The 22,772-nt window shown below is 47.1% G+C and overlaps 1 protein-coding gene across 1 annotated transcript in view; it reads left to right on the top strand.

The window, feature by feature from the left end:
* LOC147679829 (uncharacterized) overlaps positions 1 to 22,772 on the top strand; it is a 342,930-nt gene that overhangs the window by 223,566 nt on the left and 96,592 nt on the right. Inside the window, exons 8-9 of the mRNA XM_086943387.1 lie at positions 9,905 to 9,963; positions 14,419 to 14,508. Coding sequence (XP_086799513.1) covers positions 9,905 to 9,963; positions 14,419 to 14,508 — 149 coding nt within the window. The remainder of the gene's footprint in view (positions 1 to 9,904; positions 9,964 to 14,418; positions 14,509 to 22,772) is intronic.

Below are 22,772 nucleotides of genomic sequence, written 5' to 3'. Positions count from 1 at the left end.
AGGAGGAAGGATAAGACCAAGTAAATAAATGGTGGCAGTTGTCCAATGTATCCACGGGAATCCTGGTGTAATCATGTTGAACATTAGGCTGACTGCCTTTGTTTTCTTTATGCGCTAAGATGAATGCTGCACTTTTTGTATAAAATGTTTCGCTTACGTTGTACTGATATATGATATATATATATATATATATATATATATATATATATATATATATATATATATATATATATATATATATATAATATAGTGCTCCACTTGTGCCCTTTGTTCCGCACTCACGGGCGGGTGCTAAATCCACAAGGGTGCTCTCGTGCGATATCCCTCAGCTCCAAAACAGAAGTTCAGCACTCCCGCGGGGGAAGGGGTGGTATGTTAACCAATATTTAATTGGTCTGGAAGATTACTCAGATGCTTTTCGGCAAAAATGCCTTTGTCAATGTCAACAAAGGCAGTTTTGCCGAAACGCGTCTGAGGGTTCTTCCAGACCAATAAAATATTGGTTAACATACCCCCTCCCGGGGAATGCTGAACTTCTGTTTTAGAGCAAAGATAGATAGATAGATAGATAGATAGATAGATAGATAGATAGATAGATAGATATGACATTGGCATCTAAGCATGTTACAAACTGTGTGCAAATTCATCCCCAAATTCTAAAAGAAAATTTCCAGGCCATCTGGTTTCCCCAGTAATCCCCAGAATTGGCCATTTTGCATCCAAAGGCATCTCAACCTGTGTGATTCAGTCGTTTTAGCCCAGCACGCCTGTATGTGTGTGCATTCCCAGAGAGTGTGGACAAAGGTGCCCTTCTTGCATTGCGGGGTCGCAACCCTGCCAATTCTATGCAGTAGTGTCTATGAGTAGTAGGTCTGGTGTAATATTTTCAGTTGGATCAGTCTGAAACAGGCTTGCATAGCTGTCTCTCGTGGACTTTGGACAGCTTCCGCCCACGCCCAGTCTTCATTGTCCAAGTCACACACATCCACCTCCTATGCCTTCCTCAGAGACTGAAGTGGGTTAGGAGCATTGTTGATCAGTTGCAATAGATCATTGACACAGCTTTGTTTGACAGTGCCTCTGTGACAACATGGTCCTCCAGGAGGGCGGACTCCGGGAGCTGTTTTCCCTCCCGTATGTGGCATCGGAGTGCACGGCCGAGTTGCATATATCGAAAGCATTCAGAATCGGCTAACTCGTATTCTCGGCTTAGGTCTTCGAATTTGATAATAGCCTGGTCTCTCCAGACATCGCCTAAATGTTCAATGCCCAGCAACCCCCAGGCCCTAAAACCTCTGAACCCCTCACCCCCCCACCTCAGACAACTGGCTGTGCCACAATGGTGTCATTCCAGTGAGTCTCGCTGTCCAACCTAGAAATCTTGTAGCATCTCTCCAGACCCCAGCTTTTGTCATTGTGTGTTGCTGTATGTCTTTGTCCCTCTTCACCCCATAGAGGAGAGTTTTGTAATCCCCACTTCCCATCGCCTCTGTATCTACTCTGTACGCAGGGTTCTGATGATCAGTGAAGACCCAGTCGTTAATCACTAAGAGGTGAGGCCCAGTAGTATTTTAGAATGTCTGGGATTGCTAATTCCCCGTCGTAGACCTCTCTTTGGAGTTTGACCAATGCTATTCTGGGGAGCACCCCTGCCACAGTAACATCCAAACCGCATGGTCTATTTGCTTATACACCCCTATTGGGATTTTGTAGAGCGTATTCTGCATAGCAAACAAGAACCGTGGGAGACGCATCATTTTGAAGAGGGCTGCCCTTCCCATCTGCGTGAGTGGCAACCAATCTCAGTGCGTCTCATCTCACTGGACTCTTTCCAGTTGGGGGAGGATATTTTTTTTGAGGAATTCCTTAGGGTCCTGTGTAACGTACATCCCCAGATAATGGAATCCCTATGTGGAAATCGGAGCTGAACAGTAACGTGGCAGTCGGGCTTTATCCTTGAGAGCGGCTAAATTACAGACTTGGACCAAATTGATTCTATAGCCTGAGTGGTCCCCAAAGATATGAAACACCTGCATGATTCGATCTATGGAAAAACGAGGTTGGGTAACATACAGAAGGATGTCATCTGAGTATACAGAGATTTGTTCCTCCCAGCCTCCTGATTTCTGAGTCCACCATATCAAAGGGTCCTGACGGATCCATGCATCCAGTGGCTCCAGTACTAAGGCAAATAACATGGGGGAGAGAAGACATTCTTGACGAGTGTCTCTCCTCAGTTCAAAGCTACGGGACGTCACGCTGTTCCCTCTCACCATGGCCTAAGGAAACAATAGAGTAGCTTGACCCAAGTACAGAACCGTGGTCCAAAACCCCACATATCTAACCCTGCAAATAAGTCAGGCCACTCAATGGAGTCCTAGGCCGTTCTGGCATCTAGGGCCATAAGGAGAGCTGAGTCCTCTTACTGAGACTCCATAAAATGGAGCATCCCATATAGGTGTCGAAGATTGAGCATAGTGCTTTTGTTGGGCATAAATCCTGACTGGTCAGGATGTACTAGAGATGTGATGACCTCTACTAACATGGTCACCAGGGCCTTTGCCAATATCTTTGCATCCATATTCAACAAGGATATCGGTCTGTAGGACTCCCAGTCAGAGGGAGGCTTGCCTTCCTTGTGGATAACATTTATAGTTGCCGTCCTTTGTTCCTCCGGTAAGCAGACAGCTTTGCTCACCTCCCAGAGCATCTCAAGCATGGGCCTAGCCATGATGCTAGTCAAACTCTTATATTATTCAACCGGTAGACCACTATGGCCCGGTGTCTTTTCTGGCTGTAGGTCTCCCAATGCCCTAGTCAGGTTCGCCTCCATTGAGTCATGATCAGTTGTGTCAGCTCCTGTAGAGACAGATCAGAGGAGATCAGCACAATCTGCCGTCGTGATAACAGTCTAAGAGCGTAGAGGGCCTCATAGTAGTAGGCAAATGCCTCCGCCATAGCTGCATTAGGCACATGGTGGACTCCTGATTCATCCGCTATAGTCAGTACCTGTGAATGTTCCTTATCTCATTTATCAAGTCATGCCAAAAGCCTACTGGCCTTGTCGCCCACATCATATAGGCGACACTGTGTCACCAGGATGTGTTTACATGCTAAATCTTCCACCAGTGCCCGCGGGTTCTGCTGGCGCATCCGCAGTCTGTGACAGTACTCAGCCTCACCCGTAGACTGTGCCACCTCCTCCAGTTCTGCTATCTGTTTTTCTATCGCCAAACATTGTAATCTGGTGTCCTTCTTCTTCCTCCCAATAAGTGCCGGAGCCCTCCCCGTGACCACTGTCTGGAATGCCATTCAGGGGGTGAATGCCAACTCGACTGCAACTGATCACTGGTACTCTTTAAAGTATAGGTCTGCAGATTCACACAACTTGTTGTGCATCTTCATATTCCGCTAGTATCAAGGATCAATTCTAGGGAGCAAGACAAAATCACTGTTCAAGCCCAATAGCCTAACCTCCACCGGGGAGTGATCCAAGATCCCTGTAGCGTGGTGATAAGCCGTACAGCATCTAGACACATTGGCCTGAATCATGAAGATGCAAGCTATGCGGGAGAAGCAACCATGTGTGGCAGAAAAGTACATTTAGTGTCGCTGTCGAGGATGGGACTTCCTCCACAGATCTGCTAGGCCTAAAGCATCTACAAATTGTGGTAGTGGCCCACCCCTCTAACTGATCCACCTGTTCTATCCAACTCCACTGTCATAACAGTGTTCACATCACCGCCTATTACCAGGATCCCTGTTGGCAATGAGAGGAGCAACTCTCCTAGGTTTGAGAGTGTTGTTCCGTCGAGCCTTGGTGGGATGTATACCGAGCATAAGTTCAATATGTCACCCTCCCATGTCACTGACACGGCCAGGAACCAGCCCTGTGCATCATGCCACACTCTATGGTGCGTGAAGACCAGCAATTTCTTAATGAGAATTGCCACTCCTCTAGAGTTAGTTGTGTACCCAGCGTGTGCTCGCAGGACGTATCCAAATCTGTCCACTGCCCTGTAGTGGCTTCCTTTCAAGTGCGTTTCCTGTATCATCACAATGTCATGCTCATGTCTTTTCAAATGCTGCATTACTAATGAACACCTTATCTTGCTTCCCAGACCATTAACATTCCAGGACCAGATATTTAAATTGCACAGCTTAGCATGTTTCCCCGCCATCATTCTTCATCGGGGGCATGGGCTCTGTGTGCCGATATACTACGGACTCCCTGTCCAAGTGAACCACTCTCGCAGTAGTGTGTGTTGCATGAAGCCTGAACATCCTTTAACTGTCGTACATAAATAAAACCCCACACCTCCCCCCTCCCTGCAACACTGCATCATGACTTTCGAACTAACCAGTCCCCCAACTTGCAGAGCACCTGTCGCCCCTCTAACAACATCAAGTAACTGGGGTAGGCTATAGCTGCTGTGTCGAGTATAGATCAGATAGGCTCAGTGCTTGTATTTTAACATTCCCATTACAACAAGAAATTCCAAAAACTGGGCCAGAGCTGAAATAGCCAGTTTAGATTTGTCAGGATTCTATATGCTGTTCTCCTTGCACCACTCCCTTCATCCCCCGCATCTTAAAACAGGTCAGTCACCATTAACAGCTCACACCACTCGCAACTCCTTAGAGGTTCCTCTTCCAGCACCATCTGTGCTTTTTGCAAAGGGGTCTGCAACCTCTACTGCCCCGCCGGAGGGGTTGGGGGGGCGGGGGAGGAGGGAGTCTCTCGCCCCCCCGCCCTGAGTCGATTTATTTTACCTTTGATCCCCTGCCAACCGTTCTCCAATCTTTAATCCAATCCCACGCCTCCCCTGGTGTGGCAAAATGCCAGGTTATACCATTTACAATGACTCTTAATTTGGCAGGGAAGAGCATCATCACCTTAATTACTTGAGTGTGCAGGGCCTTCTTAACATCATAAAAATATTTGCATTGGGGCTCGACCTGCAGGGTAAAGTCTGGGAAGAAGTGAACCACTGATACACAAGTCACCCTGTGAGTGAATTGTCTGCAGGATTGCATCCCTGTCTCTGTAGTTCAGGATAAGAGTTGTGATTGTACAAGGCGGGACACCGGGCGGGACCCAACACACTATGAGCTCTCTCCACTGAATAGAAATTAGACAGTCTCTTATGTTTGTTTGTTAAGGAGAATGACCTCTAGGAAAAGGTCCACTCTGGGGCCCTCTGTCTTCTCCAGGACTCCCACCACTCTAACGTTGGTCCTCCTTGTGCGCCCCTCCTGATCCTCCAGCCTCTCCTCTGTGGCTGTGCTTTGCTTGGTCAGGGCTTGTACTTGCTCCTCCAGGCGTTTTGTTTTTGATAATAGACAATTGATGTTAGTCTCTGCCATCACAACTTGCTCAGATAATTTACAGAAATCTGCCCGAAGCAGGTTAACCTCTGTGGTGACCATGTCAAGTTTGGGCTCAATTAGGCATGGGCGGAAAATCCGTTCCGCTGGCGGATTTTGCGGATTTTCGGGAAATCCGCAATCCGCGAGATTTGCGAATTTCCTGCAAAATCCGCAAATCCGCGAGCAGCGGATTTTGCTCGCACTGCTCGCACTGTTCGCGTGAGTTCGCGCCCCGCGAATAAGTGCGAAATTGCAGAAATACGATCTAAGCAAAACTGAAAGTAACTACTTACCAGGTTCAAAAGTTCAGGCACATCATTAGTAGCCATTTCCTGTAGTGCTTCCTGAGGGGCCCCTCCAGAGTTCAGTTGCCAGTTGAAACTATTATGTGACCCTGCTCTGAACCTCAGAATAGTTACACATATGCCACAAAGGTCATGAATTACAGCTAAGGGAGACAAGCAGGAGCCAGGCTGGAAGTTAAAATCCATTAATCAGCCCCTAATTCATTATTGTCAGTTGGGGCAGGGCAGGTGTTGTAACTAATTTTGCAACAATGAAAGCACTTAGCAAGTGCAAAAGATCACTAATCAGGGCGCACTAAGGAAGCAGGTGCCAGCTAAAAAAATATTCTGTGACACATTAATCAGCCCCAAATTAATTCAGGTCACTTGAGGCAGGGAAGGTGTGCTTTGCTTTGCCGAAAATAATGTACACTGGACAACCAGAGGGTGTGGTGATGAAACAGAGGGTGGCATGGGTGGGCCAGAGGGTGGCATGAGTAGTCAGAGAGTGGCAGTGGTGACAGAGAGTGGCAGTGATGAAGAAGAGTGTCCCAAACAGGTTGGACACGTAGAAACAACAAGTTCGCAAAACTTGCGACCCGACAGGTAAGTTCGCAAATTGCGAAATTGTAAAAACCCTCGCGAACTGGCAGAAACACGGGCGAACACAAAAAAAAAAAAAATCCGCAAATTCGCGGGAATTCGCGGATTTTGCGGATTGCGAGTTCGCAAATCCGCAAATTCGCGGATTGCCAATCCGCAAAATCCGCTCATGCTTAGGCTCAATGTAGGCCCGTAGGTCCTGAATGGAGGCCATGTATGGAGCAAAGGGTAGGTTTGTTATCCCACTGTGACATGTCAGCCTCTCCTATGCCTTCTGCACCCCATAACACTGTGTGCTCAGAGGACATTTTCCCTGCATAGCTGTCCCCTTCGCTCTACCTAGCACATCCCAGAATCCAAGACAGATCACCCAAGAATTACTGACAGTTTCGTCCACAGCCCAGTCCCAATGATCACCTCCCAGACTCAGGGCAATGGATGGACAGGGCATCAAACATTCAAGGGATCAGGCAGCTTCATGTAATGATTACAAAAGTAGTGTCTCCCTTATCAAAAATTGGGAATGCAATGTCTTTAGTGGTTTACGAAATAAGCTGCAAATCATTGGGGTCAATACTTGTCTGATACTACGAGCACTCCCTCCTCTGTTGATGGTTATCCACCCCCACAGGACCCCCAACAGTCCAGGCGAGCTCCACCGCTCAGACCACAGACCAGGGAGACGGAGTCTCAAAATCCAGGGGTTGAACCGGGCTCCTTCAGCCCACCCCAGTGGCCCAAGTATATGCTACAGTTCCAGTCTGCCCCCCCCACCCCTTAAACACAGCCTCAGTGTCCACCCCTTAACCCCCTTCGGGTCCACCCATAGGTTGACTCACCAATGTCTCAGGTGGGGGGAAAAGTCCCCGTCTTCTCTCTGGATCTCAGGCAAGCGGACGGCTGGTCTCGCCTGGGCCGGGGCCTCACTCCACCTCACTTGATTCAAGACCATCCCCACTTCCAGCCATAGCCGATCTACCAGCAGCCGGGTTATCTCCTTTAGAGGACACGGGCCGCAAGCTCTCCCCCAAGGCAAGCAGGTGCCCAAGCGCCGCCACAGCAGTTAGGGGAGCGGCCGGGTGCAACCATGCAAGGCTCCTCGTGCCCATTGCCTCAGATGTCTGCCTCCCCGCACCTCGTCATCAGGTCTTGGAGGCTCTGACCACCATCTTCCCTTGTACGGCACCGGGACTGCGCCCGTAATACCTCCAACAGTGCGCTGCAGCGGGTGCCAAACTAAATCCGGGGCTTCAGGGAGTTCAGATCACACTGGCACCATGGCTCCATGCAGCCATCACACTGGCACCCTGGCTCCATGCAGCCTCTGCAGGATTATGAGCTGATATATGGGGATTTTCCCCCATGGGGCCTCAGAGCTTCTCTAGGTTCGGCCATCTTTGCTGGCAGCTGGCCATGCACCCTGCACTAGCTAACCTTACGGGCTACCTTTTGAAGCACACTACACCATTTAGAACCTCCTCTTTCAAGACTGAACCACCACAGTCCAAAATACCTCACGCAAAAACGTTCATTTTCTGGAGCAGCTTTCTCAATCTGCTGCAATGATCGAAGGTTACTGCCCATCATCATTTCAGAAAAACATCAACGCTGTGCAGATCCTTCTCTAGCAATATACAGGTAGTATGAAATGCCTTCCTGCTCCACATTAAAATTGCTCACTCCTTCAACGCTTAAAATCCCTCCTCAAGAACCTGCTAACTGAGAAACTCTTACCCCTTAGTGCTTAAATCACGCCTTCTAGTGGAGCCTTTGCTCTCCTAGATACCTGCTACGTTCTGTGCATCTATCAAACTATTCACCTTCATAACTAACTATTGGTGATGAACAGCCTGCTTAAACTACCCCAATTTCTAGGTTTAACGATCTCCCACTACCAGCTGCTTACCATTACGTGTAACCTCTGAGGAATCTTTTGGCTAATGGTTCCGTAGGCAGTGTTGTTTTGCCTTACTGTTATCTTCATAAAATTTCTGATATTTTTATACCTGTGCTTTTCATTATTTGCAATCCAGTCTTTGTGTTCCTAAGCCCCACTTGTATGAATAACTATGCCTCACATAAATCGTTGTTCTCTTCGATTTACAAATAGATTTCTAGATGGTTGGTACTTGGTAATCACTATATAGTGCAAGCTGCTACATTTATCTGCTATGTCACATCCATTAGTTAATGCAGGGCTTTGAGCTACGGTACTTTATGCAATCCTCTTACATATTCAAATGTCTTTACACTTGCACTCTTGATTATTTAAAATACATTCCCCTTTTCATAATAATTCACACTTTATGGCAGATTGACCCAACACAAATTGTTGTCTTTTTCTAATCACGTATTTATTTCTGGATGTTAGTAGTTTGTAATCCACACACACTACATACATCCTTGCTTCTACCTCACGTATTTGTGTCTCAGACTGCTAAATGCTGTCTGCTATGTCAAGATTATTAGTTAATGCACAGCTACCTAACTGTTCTCCACATATACTGGAATCCTTTTATTCTGCATACACTGAATTTTAACTAACTTTGTGTCCCATTACCCACCCCTGATATCACTATAACAAAATACTATGTGTTACCTTAGCACTTGCTGTGGTTGTCTTCTGCCTGCTGTTTTCACAACCACCTTTATACCGCACTCTGAAATCCTGCTTGGTGAAGTACTTGCTATATAAAATAACAAATAAATAAATAAAGAGTAAGGTAACAGTGGCACGTCTATTTGCCCAGAGACAGTAGGGATGGTGGGTTTGAAGACAAGGAAACTGGAGGGGTCTCAGCAATGGCTTCCTAGAAATGGAGAAAGGCTTGCCAAAAAGGGTGGGGGCTACTTACAAAAGTCGTTACCAGTACGTAGATCTACTACTCACGTAGTACCACTTCTTGTGCTCACAGACGCAGTTCACATAGGTACACAGGTCCCATTGTGTGGAGTGCTCTGCCTTGAGTGCGAACTCCTCACACTTAGGTATCAATTTTAGCAGTAGCTGTGGGAATGTAGAGAGATTGAGGGCATACCCACAGGATAGCTCCGTGAACTAAAAAAAGAAGTTTTGAAAAAATGTGTTTGAACACTATTAACTAGGTAACATTTTCAACTTCATTGGCATGGCAAATCGTGTCTACATAAACAGGCAAAATGTTTCAAATGTTGCAGTGTTTCAAATACTGCTCGTTTCAGTTTTTCGGCTCTTCTGAAGTCGGTGTTTTTATGCACCCTTTTAGTGTCATGTACCTACACATGTTTCTACCTTATGTTGTTTCTAGTAGGTCTCCTAGAATGATGTAGAGTTTCTTCTTCAGTTTTGCTACGCTACCATATACCTTTTCCTTGTAGGTGTTGGGTGGCTGCTTTGTTGAGTTTCCTTGTAGGTAGGGCACTATAGGAACAAGTGCCTCTGTCAGCTTCTCCCATGACACACTGTCCCACTCCTCTGTTTCTTCATGTGCTCCTCTACCTCTGCTTCCTCGTGCAGTCCTCTTCCTTTTCATCATCCCTCTCCTTGCATTACCCCCATATTCTACATTTATTTTACATGTTTGCATTAGTTTTTTTCTGTGATAAAAGTTGACTCGTGCGTATGTGCCCCTCCTCCTCATGGTTCCACCCATGTTCTTCTCATCTAGATGCCGTGCACACCCTCACCTGCGCTGTCATGTTACTGAACACAGACCTGCATGGAAAGGTATGTCGTCTTTGCCCCGGCATCCCTCATCTTGGTAATATCTGAGAGGAAATGTGGGAAGGATTGATTCTGTTTTCTCAGGGTCTGGGACAAGGAGTTTGAGAGATCATGGTACACACAGAAAGAGTGAAGGGAGAAAAGGTGCCTCTAAGTTACGTACTCTTCCTAAAATGCAGCCTGCAGACCCTGTTTAGTTTAATCTTACCATTTCTCAGACTGCCCACTGTGTACTGCGCGCTCTTGAACTTTCTCAAACACAGATGTGCCAAGGGCTTTAAGTGGGATGAAAAACGTTCCGGGAGGGGGTGGGGGTGGGGGGAGGGGGTGGGGGGGTTGTCTCTCAGTGTTTAGAATGGTGTGCTACCCCGACTGGTAATTTTCAGCTTCTGTTATTGCATTCAGATATATAACACAAGTAACATTACTCCTACAACAAGCCAGGACGACAGGCTTTGCCAATGGTTGTTACATGCATAGGATAAATAAGCAACAACTATGGGGGAACTATAACGAGTCGCTGTATCAAAAGCAGTGAAGGGTGGTACTGTTGCTGAGTTAAGAATTTTTTTCGTCATCCTTAGGGTGCGGGCAAAAATGGAGAGCCCGATATGGACCCGTCTCAGCGCCTGCTTTTTAGCCCACTTAAAGCCCTGGGTGTGCCCCTATCTCGTCCCTACATAGTGCTGCAGCTGATTTCCACCCTGACATTGAGCGGGTCTGATCTGACTGACCATCGTAGGCACACTTCCGCGTCACTCAGAGTTGTCAAGTATCTGTTTTTGCACTGCATTGTGGTACTTGTAGTTTTGCAGTGTAGTTTTGCAGCACGCGATATTTATGTGCTGGGGGATTATTTCTGAAGCCAGCCGCGGATGCATGACGCCGGGAGCACGGTGCATGGAGCGGAGAGCCTGGAGCATGCTGAAGTGTGCCAGGCGCAGATAAGGCGGCCTCGGCAGGCAGCCCCGCGGGGAGGCATCGAGGCACGCAGCGCGCGCGCCTTTCACGTCACGGCGCTCGACCTGAGCCCTGCTGCCGGCAGGAGATAGGCACCTGCGGGATTGCCTATCGGGATTAGGGAGACCGAGCGTTGAATGCCCTCTCAGGCGGGTCCGAATGGTTTTTGGGACACGGTTCAGAATCCTAAACCTCGTCGCATGCTCGAGCATTTCCCTTTAATCCGCCCTGAGATCAGAGAGCACGCTCCAGGCCTGCTATGATACTTTCCACGGGTTGGCTCAGAGTTTAGGAAATCGGCAATGCCCCGGAGGGCCAGGGGGCTCTGGGGCGCTGCACTAAAGATGGATTCAGAGAAGGGCGGGCCCAGAGTACAGAATAGTAGTCCCCTCTTGAAAGGGATAATCTTCTCCCAGGGTGTATTTTCCTTCCATGAGGGGTAGAATATGGAGAATGGCGAACCTTTACATTGTGCCACCTGACGTGTTTATACACTCTACGCATAAAATGACGCAGTGCGTCCCTTCACAGAAGGCACGCAGTGCAGCAGTACACACAGTCTGTCTTCCACCCTTTCTTTCGGGATGGTGTTCTTTCAGAGATTTTGGAAATGGGCGCACTCCCCTGGTTCTCCTGTAAGGAAAGTGGGTTTCCAGGGACCAGGTGTGCAGTCGTTTCTCTCAGGGATCACAAATGATGCAGGACTACCTGGTTTAAGAGGCACTGAAGAGATCCCTGTAGTGTCTAGGGCCCTAGGCCCACATTATGTAATAACGATTACACAGACACGCAGTTAGATTATCCCGAACTGGCCCTGTGATCGTGCGCTCAGGCCCTTTTATTGCAGGCCCTTGTCACTAGTGACGCCTGTGTTTAGTGGGTGTGGGGTGTGCGCCATGGCTAGCCTCAAAGGAGTGGCTGGTAAACTAGTCCATGCTGGGACACCAGAACGGTTCCAACAGGAAACTACAGTCCCAACAGGGCGACTGGTTAAAGGTTATACAGTCGGGGACCTGGTGTAAGGAGCGTGCCTGCGCTGTCAGTGCTTAGGCCTTCTTCGATTGTGCAAGTCTGAATTAAGGGGTGTGGTGTCCTTCAGAACTGCCCGGTGTAAGCGGATGCACACCCACGGGACTAGGGTATAGAAGGTAGAATTCTAGTGAGTAGAAAGGAGCATTAGCTGCCTTGGTGTTTTTTTTGTCTGGTACCTCTCACAGAGCTGGTGTATGTAGCAGTCACTCTCATGTAGTGCATGTGTATAAGGTGCACTATTGGGGGGCTCCTGCATGGAGCCTGCGCGGTCATAGTTCTGGTGTAAGGAGTTTGCTCTCACAGATTGTTTTTGAAGCATGCAATCTTATAAGTATTGCACTCTCATTGAGCTGCTGTGAGGTGCAGTCTCTTTTAGAGAGCTGTTGTAAGGAGCATGTACTCTCAGAGATGGTCTAAGGGCAGTGCAGTTTTAGGGAGCTGGTTACAGGGAGTTATCTCCTAAAGTGCCTGGTGTAAACAAATGCATTTGCATGGAACTGATACAAGTAGAACAGGATTTCAGCGAGTTGTAAAGAGAAAGCTCTCAGAGGGCTACTGTATGGAATGCAATCCCTGTATCAGGTGTACGAGGGTGTCCTCCTGAGGTGGTGCTTGGACTTAAGGCGAAGGCGGTCTTCCGAAGATGCCTCGATTACAGGAGTACACTCCCAGCAAATGGCTCTAAGAAGCATGCACTTTCGGGAAGCTGTGTGTGCTGCCTGCACTTTCATAGTACTGTTGTACGGAGCAAGAGCTTTCACGGATGGCAAATCGAATATGGACTCTCAGGTGGTGTCTGGTAGGAGGTTTATGTACGGTAAATGCTTTTTTTATAGCACTTCTTACCTCTTACGAGGCACCAATGTGTATTATGGTTGAGTAGCACACTACACAATGAGTCATTACTTGGTTGGAAGGGAGTTAGTTGTATTGCAGTGAGGTCAGTGTGGGAAGTGTTTTCATGTCATACATGAGTGACCAGAGTGGTGGTGATCTCCTTTTCTATGTCGTAGCGCTTAATAGTGTGATAGTGGAAGAAGAGTGAGTGAGTGAGAGCGAGCACTCACAGTTTGTTAGTTGGATGCTCTGAGATATTCTGCAGGCCCCTATAGAACTCTTATGTGGTAGCCTAACCACCAAATTGCATATTGTGGTGGGTACTGCTTCTTAAATAGACGCTGTGAATAACCTTGGAGGGATTTCTCAGTGGGGCAGGAGAGTGATCGCCTCTTGATGTCGGCTGTTAATATAGTGATAGAGTATGGTGATTTAAAGAGTTCAATCTTCCGACAGGTGATTGGCAAGATTTAGATCCGCCAGGATAAACTATATTAAAGTCATCCAAAGTATATGCTGATTTCTGAGAGAAAGACTTTTTTGCGCTCTAAAGTATCCCATCGTAGTGACGGATGGCAGATCTTTGTGTGTTTGTTGCGTGTCCTCTTCGTAATGAGGGCATTGGTTTAGGAAGGTTGATGTTGGCTACATGAAGGTTGTATGTCACAATATCTTTTTCAGAAATATCATTTGACATGAATATCATAATATTGTTTGTTAAAGTCGTGTCCACTGAGCGTAGGTTTTTTATCAATAACTCCTATGAAACTTTTCTTGTTTTTAACATTTAGGACACAGTATTCATGGCAACTTATAGTCTGGTACCATATCCAACATGACTGTATATAGACGTTGCCTATGGCTTCTCCTGAGTGTGGGTTGTCATGATATGCATGTTCTTAGCTTCCACCCTGGGACGACAGAAAATTCTTGTTTAACACTGGTTAGAGGCAGCTGGGATGAATATCTTACCACTGCAGCCTGGAGGAGTATAAGTCCAGTCCCTGAGCTACATTGATTGCAGCAAGCCATGGTAGCACAGATCTGTCTTGGAGTGTGCTTGAGCGGAGTATTCTGTTCAGTTTGGTTCTGCATCCTAGTTTAGGGAAGGGCAGCTCTTTACTTCCTCATCCTTCCTAAACCTCTGATGGCCTTGCATGTTTCCTATCCTATCTGGTAAGGATTTCCAAAGTAGTGCCACGTAGACTAAGAACCATGTTCCACAAATGGTTGTCTTGTAGGAGTAGATGTTGGAGTGATCAATCACTTTAAGGCATTGAGGTATCAGGAGCAGACACTCTTGGGGAGCTGGTAAAGTAGCTGGCACCTCTCAGAGATGGCATATGAAGCATACGATTTAAGAAACATGCAGTGTCTGTCCTGAAATGTTTGGTGTAAGAACAGCCTTGTTTTAAGAAGCGTGGGCTTTCATGATGCCGTTAGGAACAAGCTCCTTCAGGGAGATTTTGTAAGGAGTATGCCTGTCAGCAAGTTGATGTAGAGGGGTCTTCCAGCTCAATGTGAAAGCCCATGCTTCTCAAAGGCTTGGCTGTTCTGTAATGAAGGGTTGGCTGTCCTATTTACCTCATCTACTAATGAATGTTTGCCTTTCTCTCTTTCTGGTGACAGAACATCGGCCGGTGCATGTCCTGCCCCGAGTTTATCATCAACCTCGACGGCTTGAATGATGGAAAAAGCTTCCCAAAGAACCAGCTGAAGGTAGTGTAGTAGGAAGGTGCCTGTCAGCAGGCAGAGCATCCTTTCTAGAAGAGGAACCTTGATGTACCAGATGCATACATATCTAATCCTTAGGTGTTGGTATGACGGAGGTCACGTGGCTTTAAATGAAAAATATTGTTATTAACATGTGGCACTGGTGTAGTGTAGAATTAGCCATTAGTATTGCATTACACTACATTCTGATACACCATCCGCTTTGCGCTGCTGTGGATTCCCTGAAGCGGTCTCCACTTATTTCTCCTTCTTCCTTCCTCTCTTTTTTTTTGACAAACAGCAATGAAAAATATAGTAAAAAAACTGCTTGTTTTTGTTTTCACACCAACTGCAATTTGGAATGGAAACTCACTCAGCAAAACTGAACATACCATTTAATTTGTAATTTGTGTGGAGTAAATGTTTTGGGACATTTTAAGACTAATCTCTGCCACTTGTGTTTTAATAAAAGTAGCAAAATGACTTCTCGTTCACAAACTATGTGTTGCTAGTTAACAACATTAAATTATGTAGAAATGTTTTGGAGCCCTTTATAAAATACATTTCCGTCTTTTTTTTCTTTTTTTCCATCTGCCCGTCAGCAGATATGAACAGCAAAATGAAGTTTTTTTTATTTTAAAGCTTAGCCAGTCGTAATTAACAAGTAAACTGGAGTGATAAACATGACTGAGTCTGTCCCTGTCAATTCCCTTTAAGAAGGAGATGTAAGGCATTGAATGGTACTAGAATCGCAATTATGTGAAATACTTGTAAGGTTACTCTTCTTGTTTGAAGCAACCAGTAGCTCCCTTGCTGCACAATGCTCAGCAGTGGCAATTGGAGCATCCGCTCCTTACTCCAGTATTGGAACTTTCATAGATTCCCAAAGCTTGTATCATCCCCCGTCGTCGGAATGGGAGTCTCGGTAACCAAAATAACATAGCAGTAGGTACAAAAGAGAAAGAAAAAAGGCCTAGGCCTCATTCCCTTTTGTAGCATATCCATCTCTTTTTGTAAAAGAGACAAAAGTAAAGCAACAACCAATCAGATTAGCCTCACCCCATTGAACCCGCCTGAGAGAGCCTCAGATTTTCTACTGCACGTTGTGCTAAGGGAGTCTCCTTTGAGCTCTGCTCCTTTAACTCTAGTTGGCTATTTTTCAGCAGTTTTTTCCTCAGATTTGTTTGGTATTTCATCTGGAAATGTCTGACAAGGAGAGGAAAGCCCTTTTTAAGGCTTGCTCCACCTGTGGCAAGAAGAGGTTATTTGTGGAGGACAGGCATAAGGATTGCATTTATTGCCTGTACCCCGATCACAAGGCAGCGGACTGCAAGATCTGCCGCATCTTCTCCACGAAGACTCTCCGGGACGGTGAGGGTCGTCTCCTCACTTTGCTCCAAAAGCTGAAGTCAAGGAAGGAAACTCTATCAAGTAATAGTGAAGATTCATCATCTGCAACTACATCCAGAAGGCCAGTGTAAAGGGGTAGGGCTTCCCCTTCACCATCCACAGACCATCCTGCAAAGGCCTAAAAAAAGACCCCCGTGAGTCTGAGAGCTGGAGTCCTAGCAAATCTCCTCACCGTGGTGCAAAGGAGAGGGAAGGACTATCTTCAGCTACAGCAGTGGTGGAGTCTGCTAAAGCTTTCAAAAAGCCTTCTTCTCTAACATCTGAGAAGTCTGATAAAGATTAAGGTCGTCAACGACGCTACAGAAGACTCTGTTGACGAAGACTACTAAAACGCAGGTGAAAAAAGTTTCACTGTCGATGGGCTCGTCGACGGTACCTTCAAGTCTCCACATTTCAACGTCAGTGTCGACAGGCCCGTCGACGACGATTACGGCGACGTCATCGAGAGTGTCGACGAGGGTGTCGACGATAGCGGCGACAAGTGTGTCGTCGACGATAGCAACTAAGACAATGACAACAACGACGGCGGGAGTGTCGACGGTCACATCGACGGCAGTGTCGCAGACAGCCATCTCTTCGTTGACTATTCAACCGTCGATGGTGGATCTTCTGTCGTCGACCTCGTCGACGATGGCTTCTCTTACATCACTAGGATCACTATTTCTTTAAAGAGAATAACGCCTGATATGACATCTCCAAGGATGGTCACCCCCTTGCCTCCCGCACTGTTGCTTGAAGAAGAAGAGGACTCTGAGGGAGATGAACAGGATTATTTTGACTATGCCGGTAGCCCCTCACAACATTTGGTAAAATGCCAGGATACGGATTCTGAGGGTGAATACCTTCATGAGCACTCATACCAACAGCCCTTTCATCGTCAGGAAGGCGCAGGCCAAGATAATATTTCAGACCCTTCTTCCCTCTTGGCAGATCTTCAGTGCGTGTTGCAGGATTATAGGAAGAGATTCTCTCAAACCCCTCCTCCAGCTTTTTCTGCAGTGCATAACGTGTCTGCTCCACCAACTTCTTCAGTGGTTTCGCCAGGAGCACCATCCCAGATGGTATCACAGCCGCAGGTATCTAGCCAAGGTATACCTCCAGTGGTTCAGGGAGTACAAGACGATTCCTCGGACGAGGATAAAGACGATGGCAACAGGACTGACCAGTGTGTGGAGTGGGATGATTGTCATCCCTGACCCAGCTTCTCCTACTCCGGATCCAGTGGACTCTCCCCCGGTTGACATTGGGGGGTTTTATAAACTGATGGAAAGAGCCTCAAGTAGATTTAAGCTTCCTATGCCTTCTCTTTAAACAGAATGCTTCCTAAGGAGCCCTATAGGAAGATGGTCCGCTCCATTCCCATTGTCAGCCATGTATATAGGACGAGGGGTTGACAGCAATGAAAAACCCGGCGACTGTCATCCCAGTCTAACCACGCCTGGAAAAGAAGTACAAGGCCCCTGATGATAGTCCAGCATCCTTAATAGGTCAGCCAAAGCCGGATTTGGTAATATCGCAGGCAGCTCAAAGATCGTCATGCAATCCTTCTGCACCACTGACGACTCCTCCTTATAAAGGAGGCAGACGCCTTGACAATGCGGGGAAAAGGTTTTTTTCTACGGCGAGCCTTGTGTTTAGGGCGGCTAATGCGTTGGCGATCCTTGGCAGATACGATCGCCAAATGTGGTGCGACCTCTCACCATATTTAGACCAGCTACCACAGGAATCCAAGGTGGAAGCAAAGAAGATTTTACAGGAGGGTGAAGCTACATCTGCGGAAGTGATAGACTGCGCCATGGATATTGCCACAGCAGTTTTCTGCTCGCTGGCAGGGGCAGCAGTTCTGCGTCGCCAAGGCTGGCTCAGGGCAACATGGTTCTGACCGGAGGTTCAAAATAAGATCCTGGACCTTCCGCTTGATGGTGAGGCATTATTTGGCAAACATATCGATGATGCCCTCCAGAACTTAACAAAGGACACGGAGACAGCAAGATCCCAGGGAACTCCTCAGTATCGGAAGGTTCCTTTCCGTGGAGCCAGAGGAAAGAGTACCACTTCCTACAGAGGTTCATACCAACAACAATGGTATTCTTCTTATTGTTCCACACCTCAATCTTTTTGTCAGTCTTATCATCAAAGGCAAGGCCAGACCTCTTCTTTCTCGAGGAATAACTCTACAGGAAAACTGAATCGCCAAGGGCGTGACACCACCAAGAGACAATAGCAGCGTTCTGGCTCTGCCTGCTGTACCCCCTCCCCGAAAGCATCTGTTGGAGGCAGGGTGCCTCGATACCTCCACAACTGGGAACAAATTACATCAGACCATTGGGTACTCAACATCATTCAGAGTGGCCATACGCTGGAGTTTGTAAATTTTCCACCTTCCAAGCCCCCTAACGCCATGCCTTTGAAACATCTGCGTCTTCTACGACTCGAAGTTCATCGGATGCTCCTCAAAGGAGCGGTAGAGCCGGATCCCCTTTCTCAAAAGGGAGAAGGTTTCTATTCCAGGTTTTTCTGGTCAGGAAGACGCTGTAGAAATGGTGCCTCATTTTAGATCTCAGGGAGCTAAACACCTATCTCATAAGTCAATCCTTTCGGATGGTGCCTCTCCAGGATATTTTACATCTCCTCAACTCTGGGGACTTCATGGCCACCCTCGATCTCGAAGATGCGTATTTTCACATACCCATTCATCCAGCCCACAGGAGGTTTTTACGGTTTACAGTAGCCAAGATCCACTTTCAGTTCAAATTTCTTCCTTTTGGACTTCGGTCTGCTCCGAGGATCTTTACCAAGGTGCTGGCACCGGTGGCAGCTTTCCTAAGGAGGCAACATTTTCAAGTCTTCCCCTACCTGAAAGATTGGTTGTTAAAGGCCTAGACCAGGCGTGCAGTGAAAGAAACAATAGATGCATGTACGAGACTGTTCAGCAGTCTGGGCTTGACTCTCAACAGAGAGAAGTCATCTCTCTGTCCATCCACAAAAGCACGATTCCTGGTAGCCATCCTGGACGCGTCTCTCTGCAAGGCTTCTCCATCCTCTGAAAGGCAGGAGAAACTGATGTCTATGGCTCATCTGTTGCGAAAAAGAAAGTGTCTTTCAGTACGCCGTTACAAGTCCCTGCTAGGAGTGATGTCCTCGTGCATTCCTCTAATACCCCACTGCAGGTTGCGGATGCGGATGCGGCCACTTCAGGAGCAGCTCAACATGCAATGGCACAAGTTCACGGGTCTTTCGATGACAAGGTTGTGATCACAGTGGCAATGAAAAGAGCAGCCTTGTGCTGGACGAAGGAAGAAAATGTATCCCAAGGTCTATCCTTCATAATAAATCCGGCTCCTCAAGTAGTCACTACAGATGCATCGCTGGAGGGCTGGGGCGCGGTGCTTCAAGACTTGCAAGTAAGCGGGCATTGCTTGCCTCAGCACCGCCTTCTTCATATTAACCTCCTGGAACTCAGGGCGATTCGTCTGGCACTGCAAGCTTTCCTTCCACGGTTGTAGGGGTCAGCAGTCCTTGTCCGCAAAGACTATACCACAGCAATGCATTACATAAACAAAGAAGGGGATACCAGATCTCTTCCCTTATCGCAGGAGGCCCAGAGAATTTGGGAGTGGGCGCTCCTACACAGGACATCACTGCAGGCGGAACACCTTCCAGAGGTCCACAACGAAAAGGCGGACATGCTTAGCAGGCTGTCGTCAGTCAACCACGAATGGGGACTGAATCAGACTATGTTGAAGGAAATTTTCCCGAGGTGGGGCAAATCAGCAATAGACCTCTTTGCCACCCCGGAGAACGAGAAATGCCAGTTTTATGTAGGCAAGCATCACCATTGCGGATCTCTAGGGAATGCGCTTTCGATAGCCTGGTCAGAAGCATTTGTTTACGCCTTTACCCCATTCCGTTAAACCGGGAATTCTTAGGAAGATCAAAACTGAACCATGCAGGATGATCCTAATAGCTCCAGCTTGGCAGAGGCAGTTTTGGTTCACAGAGCTTCATCTTCTCTCTCTAGACTTTCCATGTCTTCTACAAATGGTCCCAGATCTTCTCACGATGTCCCAGGGCCAAGTTCGGCATCTGGATCCTCACTCCATGCATCTATCAGCATGGCTCCGGAGCAGAAAGAGTTTCTTGGTGTAGGTCTCTCAGAAGAGATAAAGGAAGTTCTCTCTCAGGCTAGATCTCCTTCGACTAACCAGACATACCGTTTGAAATGGAAACGATTTTGTATCTGGTGTCAGCAGGAATATATTGATCCTTTTTCATCTCAACCTCACCAGGTTCTTCCTTATTTCCTGTCTTTGGCTAAGGCGGGGCTGGCTCACGCATCCATAAAAGTTCATTTAGCCGCAGTGTCTCGCTATAGACGCACTGCATCTGGACCTTCTCTTTGGTCAGCCAGGATTATTAAGCAATTTCTCAAAGGCCTATTTAGAGTCTTTCCTCCAGTGAGGCCTCCTCCTCCCACGTGGCATTTGAATTTGGTGCTCTCCCAGCTCATGAAGCATCCTTTTGAGATGATTCATCGAGCAGATATGAAATTCCTCTTGTGGAAGTTGGCTCTCCTTCTGGCTCTCACTTCAAGAAGAAGAATTGGTGAACTTCAAGCTCTAACGATCCAGAAACCTTTCCTCCAATTCAAAAGGAATACAGTAATTCTAAGGACTTATCCGAAGTTCATACCTAAGGTGCCTTCGGACTTTCATTTAAATGAGCCGGTGATTCTTAAGGCTTTCTTTCCTCAACCTTCTACGCCAGTGGAGAGGGCACTCCACTCACTGGATGTGCAGAGATACTTGAAATTTTATCTGGACTGTACTAAAGACTTTCAAAAATCTTTTCAATTGTTCATTGCATTTAGTGCTCCCCGCAAGGGCTTACCCCTCTCCAAACCGGGGATTGCTTGGTGGGTTTCCAGCGCTATACGGTTCTGTCATTCTGCAGCGGGCAAACCTCTAGAAGGCAGAATCAGAGCACACTCTACAAGATCCATGGCTTCGTCTACGGCTCTCTTTGCGGGAGTCCAGATTAAAGCTATCTGCAGGGCTGGAACTTGGAGCAGCATGCACACTTTCACAAGACCTTACTGCCTGGAGTCCTCGGCACTAGAAGACACAGCTGTAGGCCAGGCTGTCCTGAGGAACCTCTTTCATTGAGCGTGAGCTTTCTTTTCTTCCCTCCTTATTATTATTATTATTATTATTATAATTACATTTGTTAAGCGCGCAGCTACCCGGAGGTTTCCCGGCGCTAAAGCGAACAAGAAGGTAAGCAAGGTGAGAGGAACATAGAAACTGAAAATTAAGTATTAAAAAGCCAGGTCTTAATTCCTTTACGGAATGTCAGGTAACACATTTCAGAACGCAAGAATTGGGCTAAGGAATTCCATAAGGAAGGTGCTAGCAGGGAGAACGAGCGCCCTCCCATTTTGGCTCTGTTAACACGCGGTATCCTAAACTTGTTCTGAGTGGAGGACCTAAGTGTGCGGGGGGGAACATATTGCTGCACCAAAGAGGATAGATAGTTCGGGGCTTTACTAGTATTGATCCGGTGCATTAAACAGAGTGCTTTGAATTTAACTCGGCTCTCAATTCGTAACCAATGCAGTTTACGCATATGAGAAGCGGCCGAGGATCTGGCAGGCAGGTTACATATTAGGCGAACTGCCATGTTCTGTACCACCTGATACTTCCTAGTTACCTCCTTACATGCACCCAGGAGTAGAATGTTCCCATAGTCCATGCGTGAGGTGACAAGAGCCTGGACTACAGTCCTCAGGGTGTCAGCAGGCAGCATCCACGTGATTTTACTCAGCCACCTGATGATGGTGGTACAGGTGGCGGAGACTTTCACAACGTGTTGCTTGAAAGATAGTTGATTATCAAGGAGGACCCCAAGATTGCGGGCTGTCACAGTTGGAGTAGGTAGAGGGCCCATCTCTGGAGTCCAATGTTGCGGGCCCCAGAGTGAAGTGTCTGGACCAAACAGGAGCAGTTCGGTTTTGTCCCCGTTTAATTTTAATTTGTGTTTGAACATCCAGTCAGATATCTGTTTCAGTCCGGACTGTAGGGAGGACGTAGGAAGATTTTTATTGGTAGAAAGTGAGTAGATGACTTGAGTGTCATCAGCATAAGAGTAAATTGTGAGACCAGCTTGTTCTGCCAAAAAAGCGAGGGGTCTCGCATACAGATTAAAGAAAAGAGGGCTAAGAATAGACCCTTGGGGAACACCGTGAGGGGAGGGGAGTATTGCAGAAACAGACGTAGAGGAGAAGACTTGAAAAGTGCAATCAGAAAGAAAATTAGCAATCCAGGCCAGGGCGGAACCATCGACGCCCACAGATTTCAAGGTGGACAATAAGATGGAATGGGAGACCGTATCGAATGCGGCACTCAAATCAAGCAAGATGAGTGCCACTGTCTCCCCATTGTCCACCTGTCTTCTGATGGTCTCCGACACACCAAGAATAGTGGTTTCAGTGGAGAAGCCAGCCCTGAACCCGGATTGAGAGCCGTGAAGAAGATTAGAAGCTTCAACATAAGAACTGAGCAAAGAGTTGACATGCTTCTCAAGAATTTTAGAGAAACATGAAAGCAAAGAAATAGGGCGAAAATTGGAAGGGTTGTTGGGATCAGCGTTGGCCTTTTTTAATAATGGAACCACCATCGCGTGCTTCCATTCATTAGGAACAATAGCTTCGGTTAATGAAGCATTCAAGACATCCAGAATAATGTGGAGTAAGGCTGGGTCCAGGGTACTCAGAATTTGAGGAGGCATCGGGTCAAGGGGAGAACCAGATTTTATGTCTTGAAGATACTTTTTTAGAAGCAAAGGGGAGATAGGTTCCCAAG

This window comes from Lissotriton vulgaris, chromosome 11 (genome assembly GCF_964263255.1).
Source record: "Lissotriton vulgaris chromosome 11, aLisVul1.2, whole genome shotgun sequence".
Lineage (NCBI taxonomy): Eukaryota > Metazoa > Chordata > Amphibia > Caudata > Salamandridae > Lissotriton > Lissotriton vulgaris.
The sequence above is the reverse complement of the archived record's forward strand: the minus strand, read 5'-3'. Positions and strand labels throughout refer to the sequence as shown.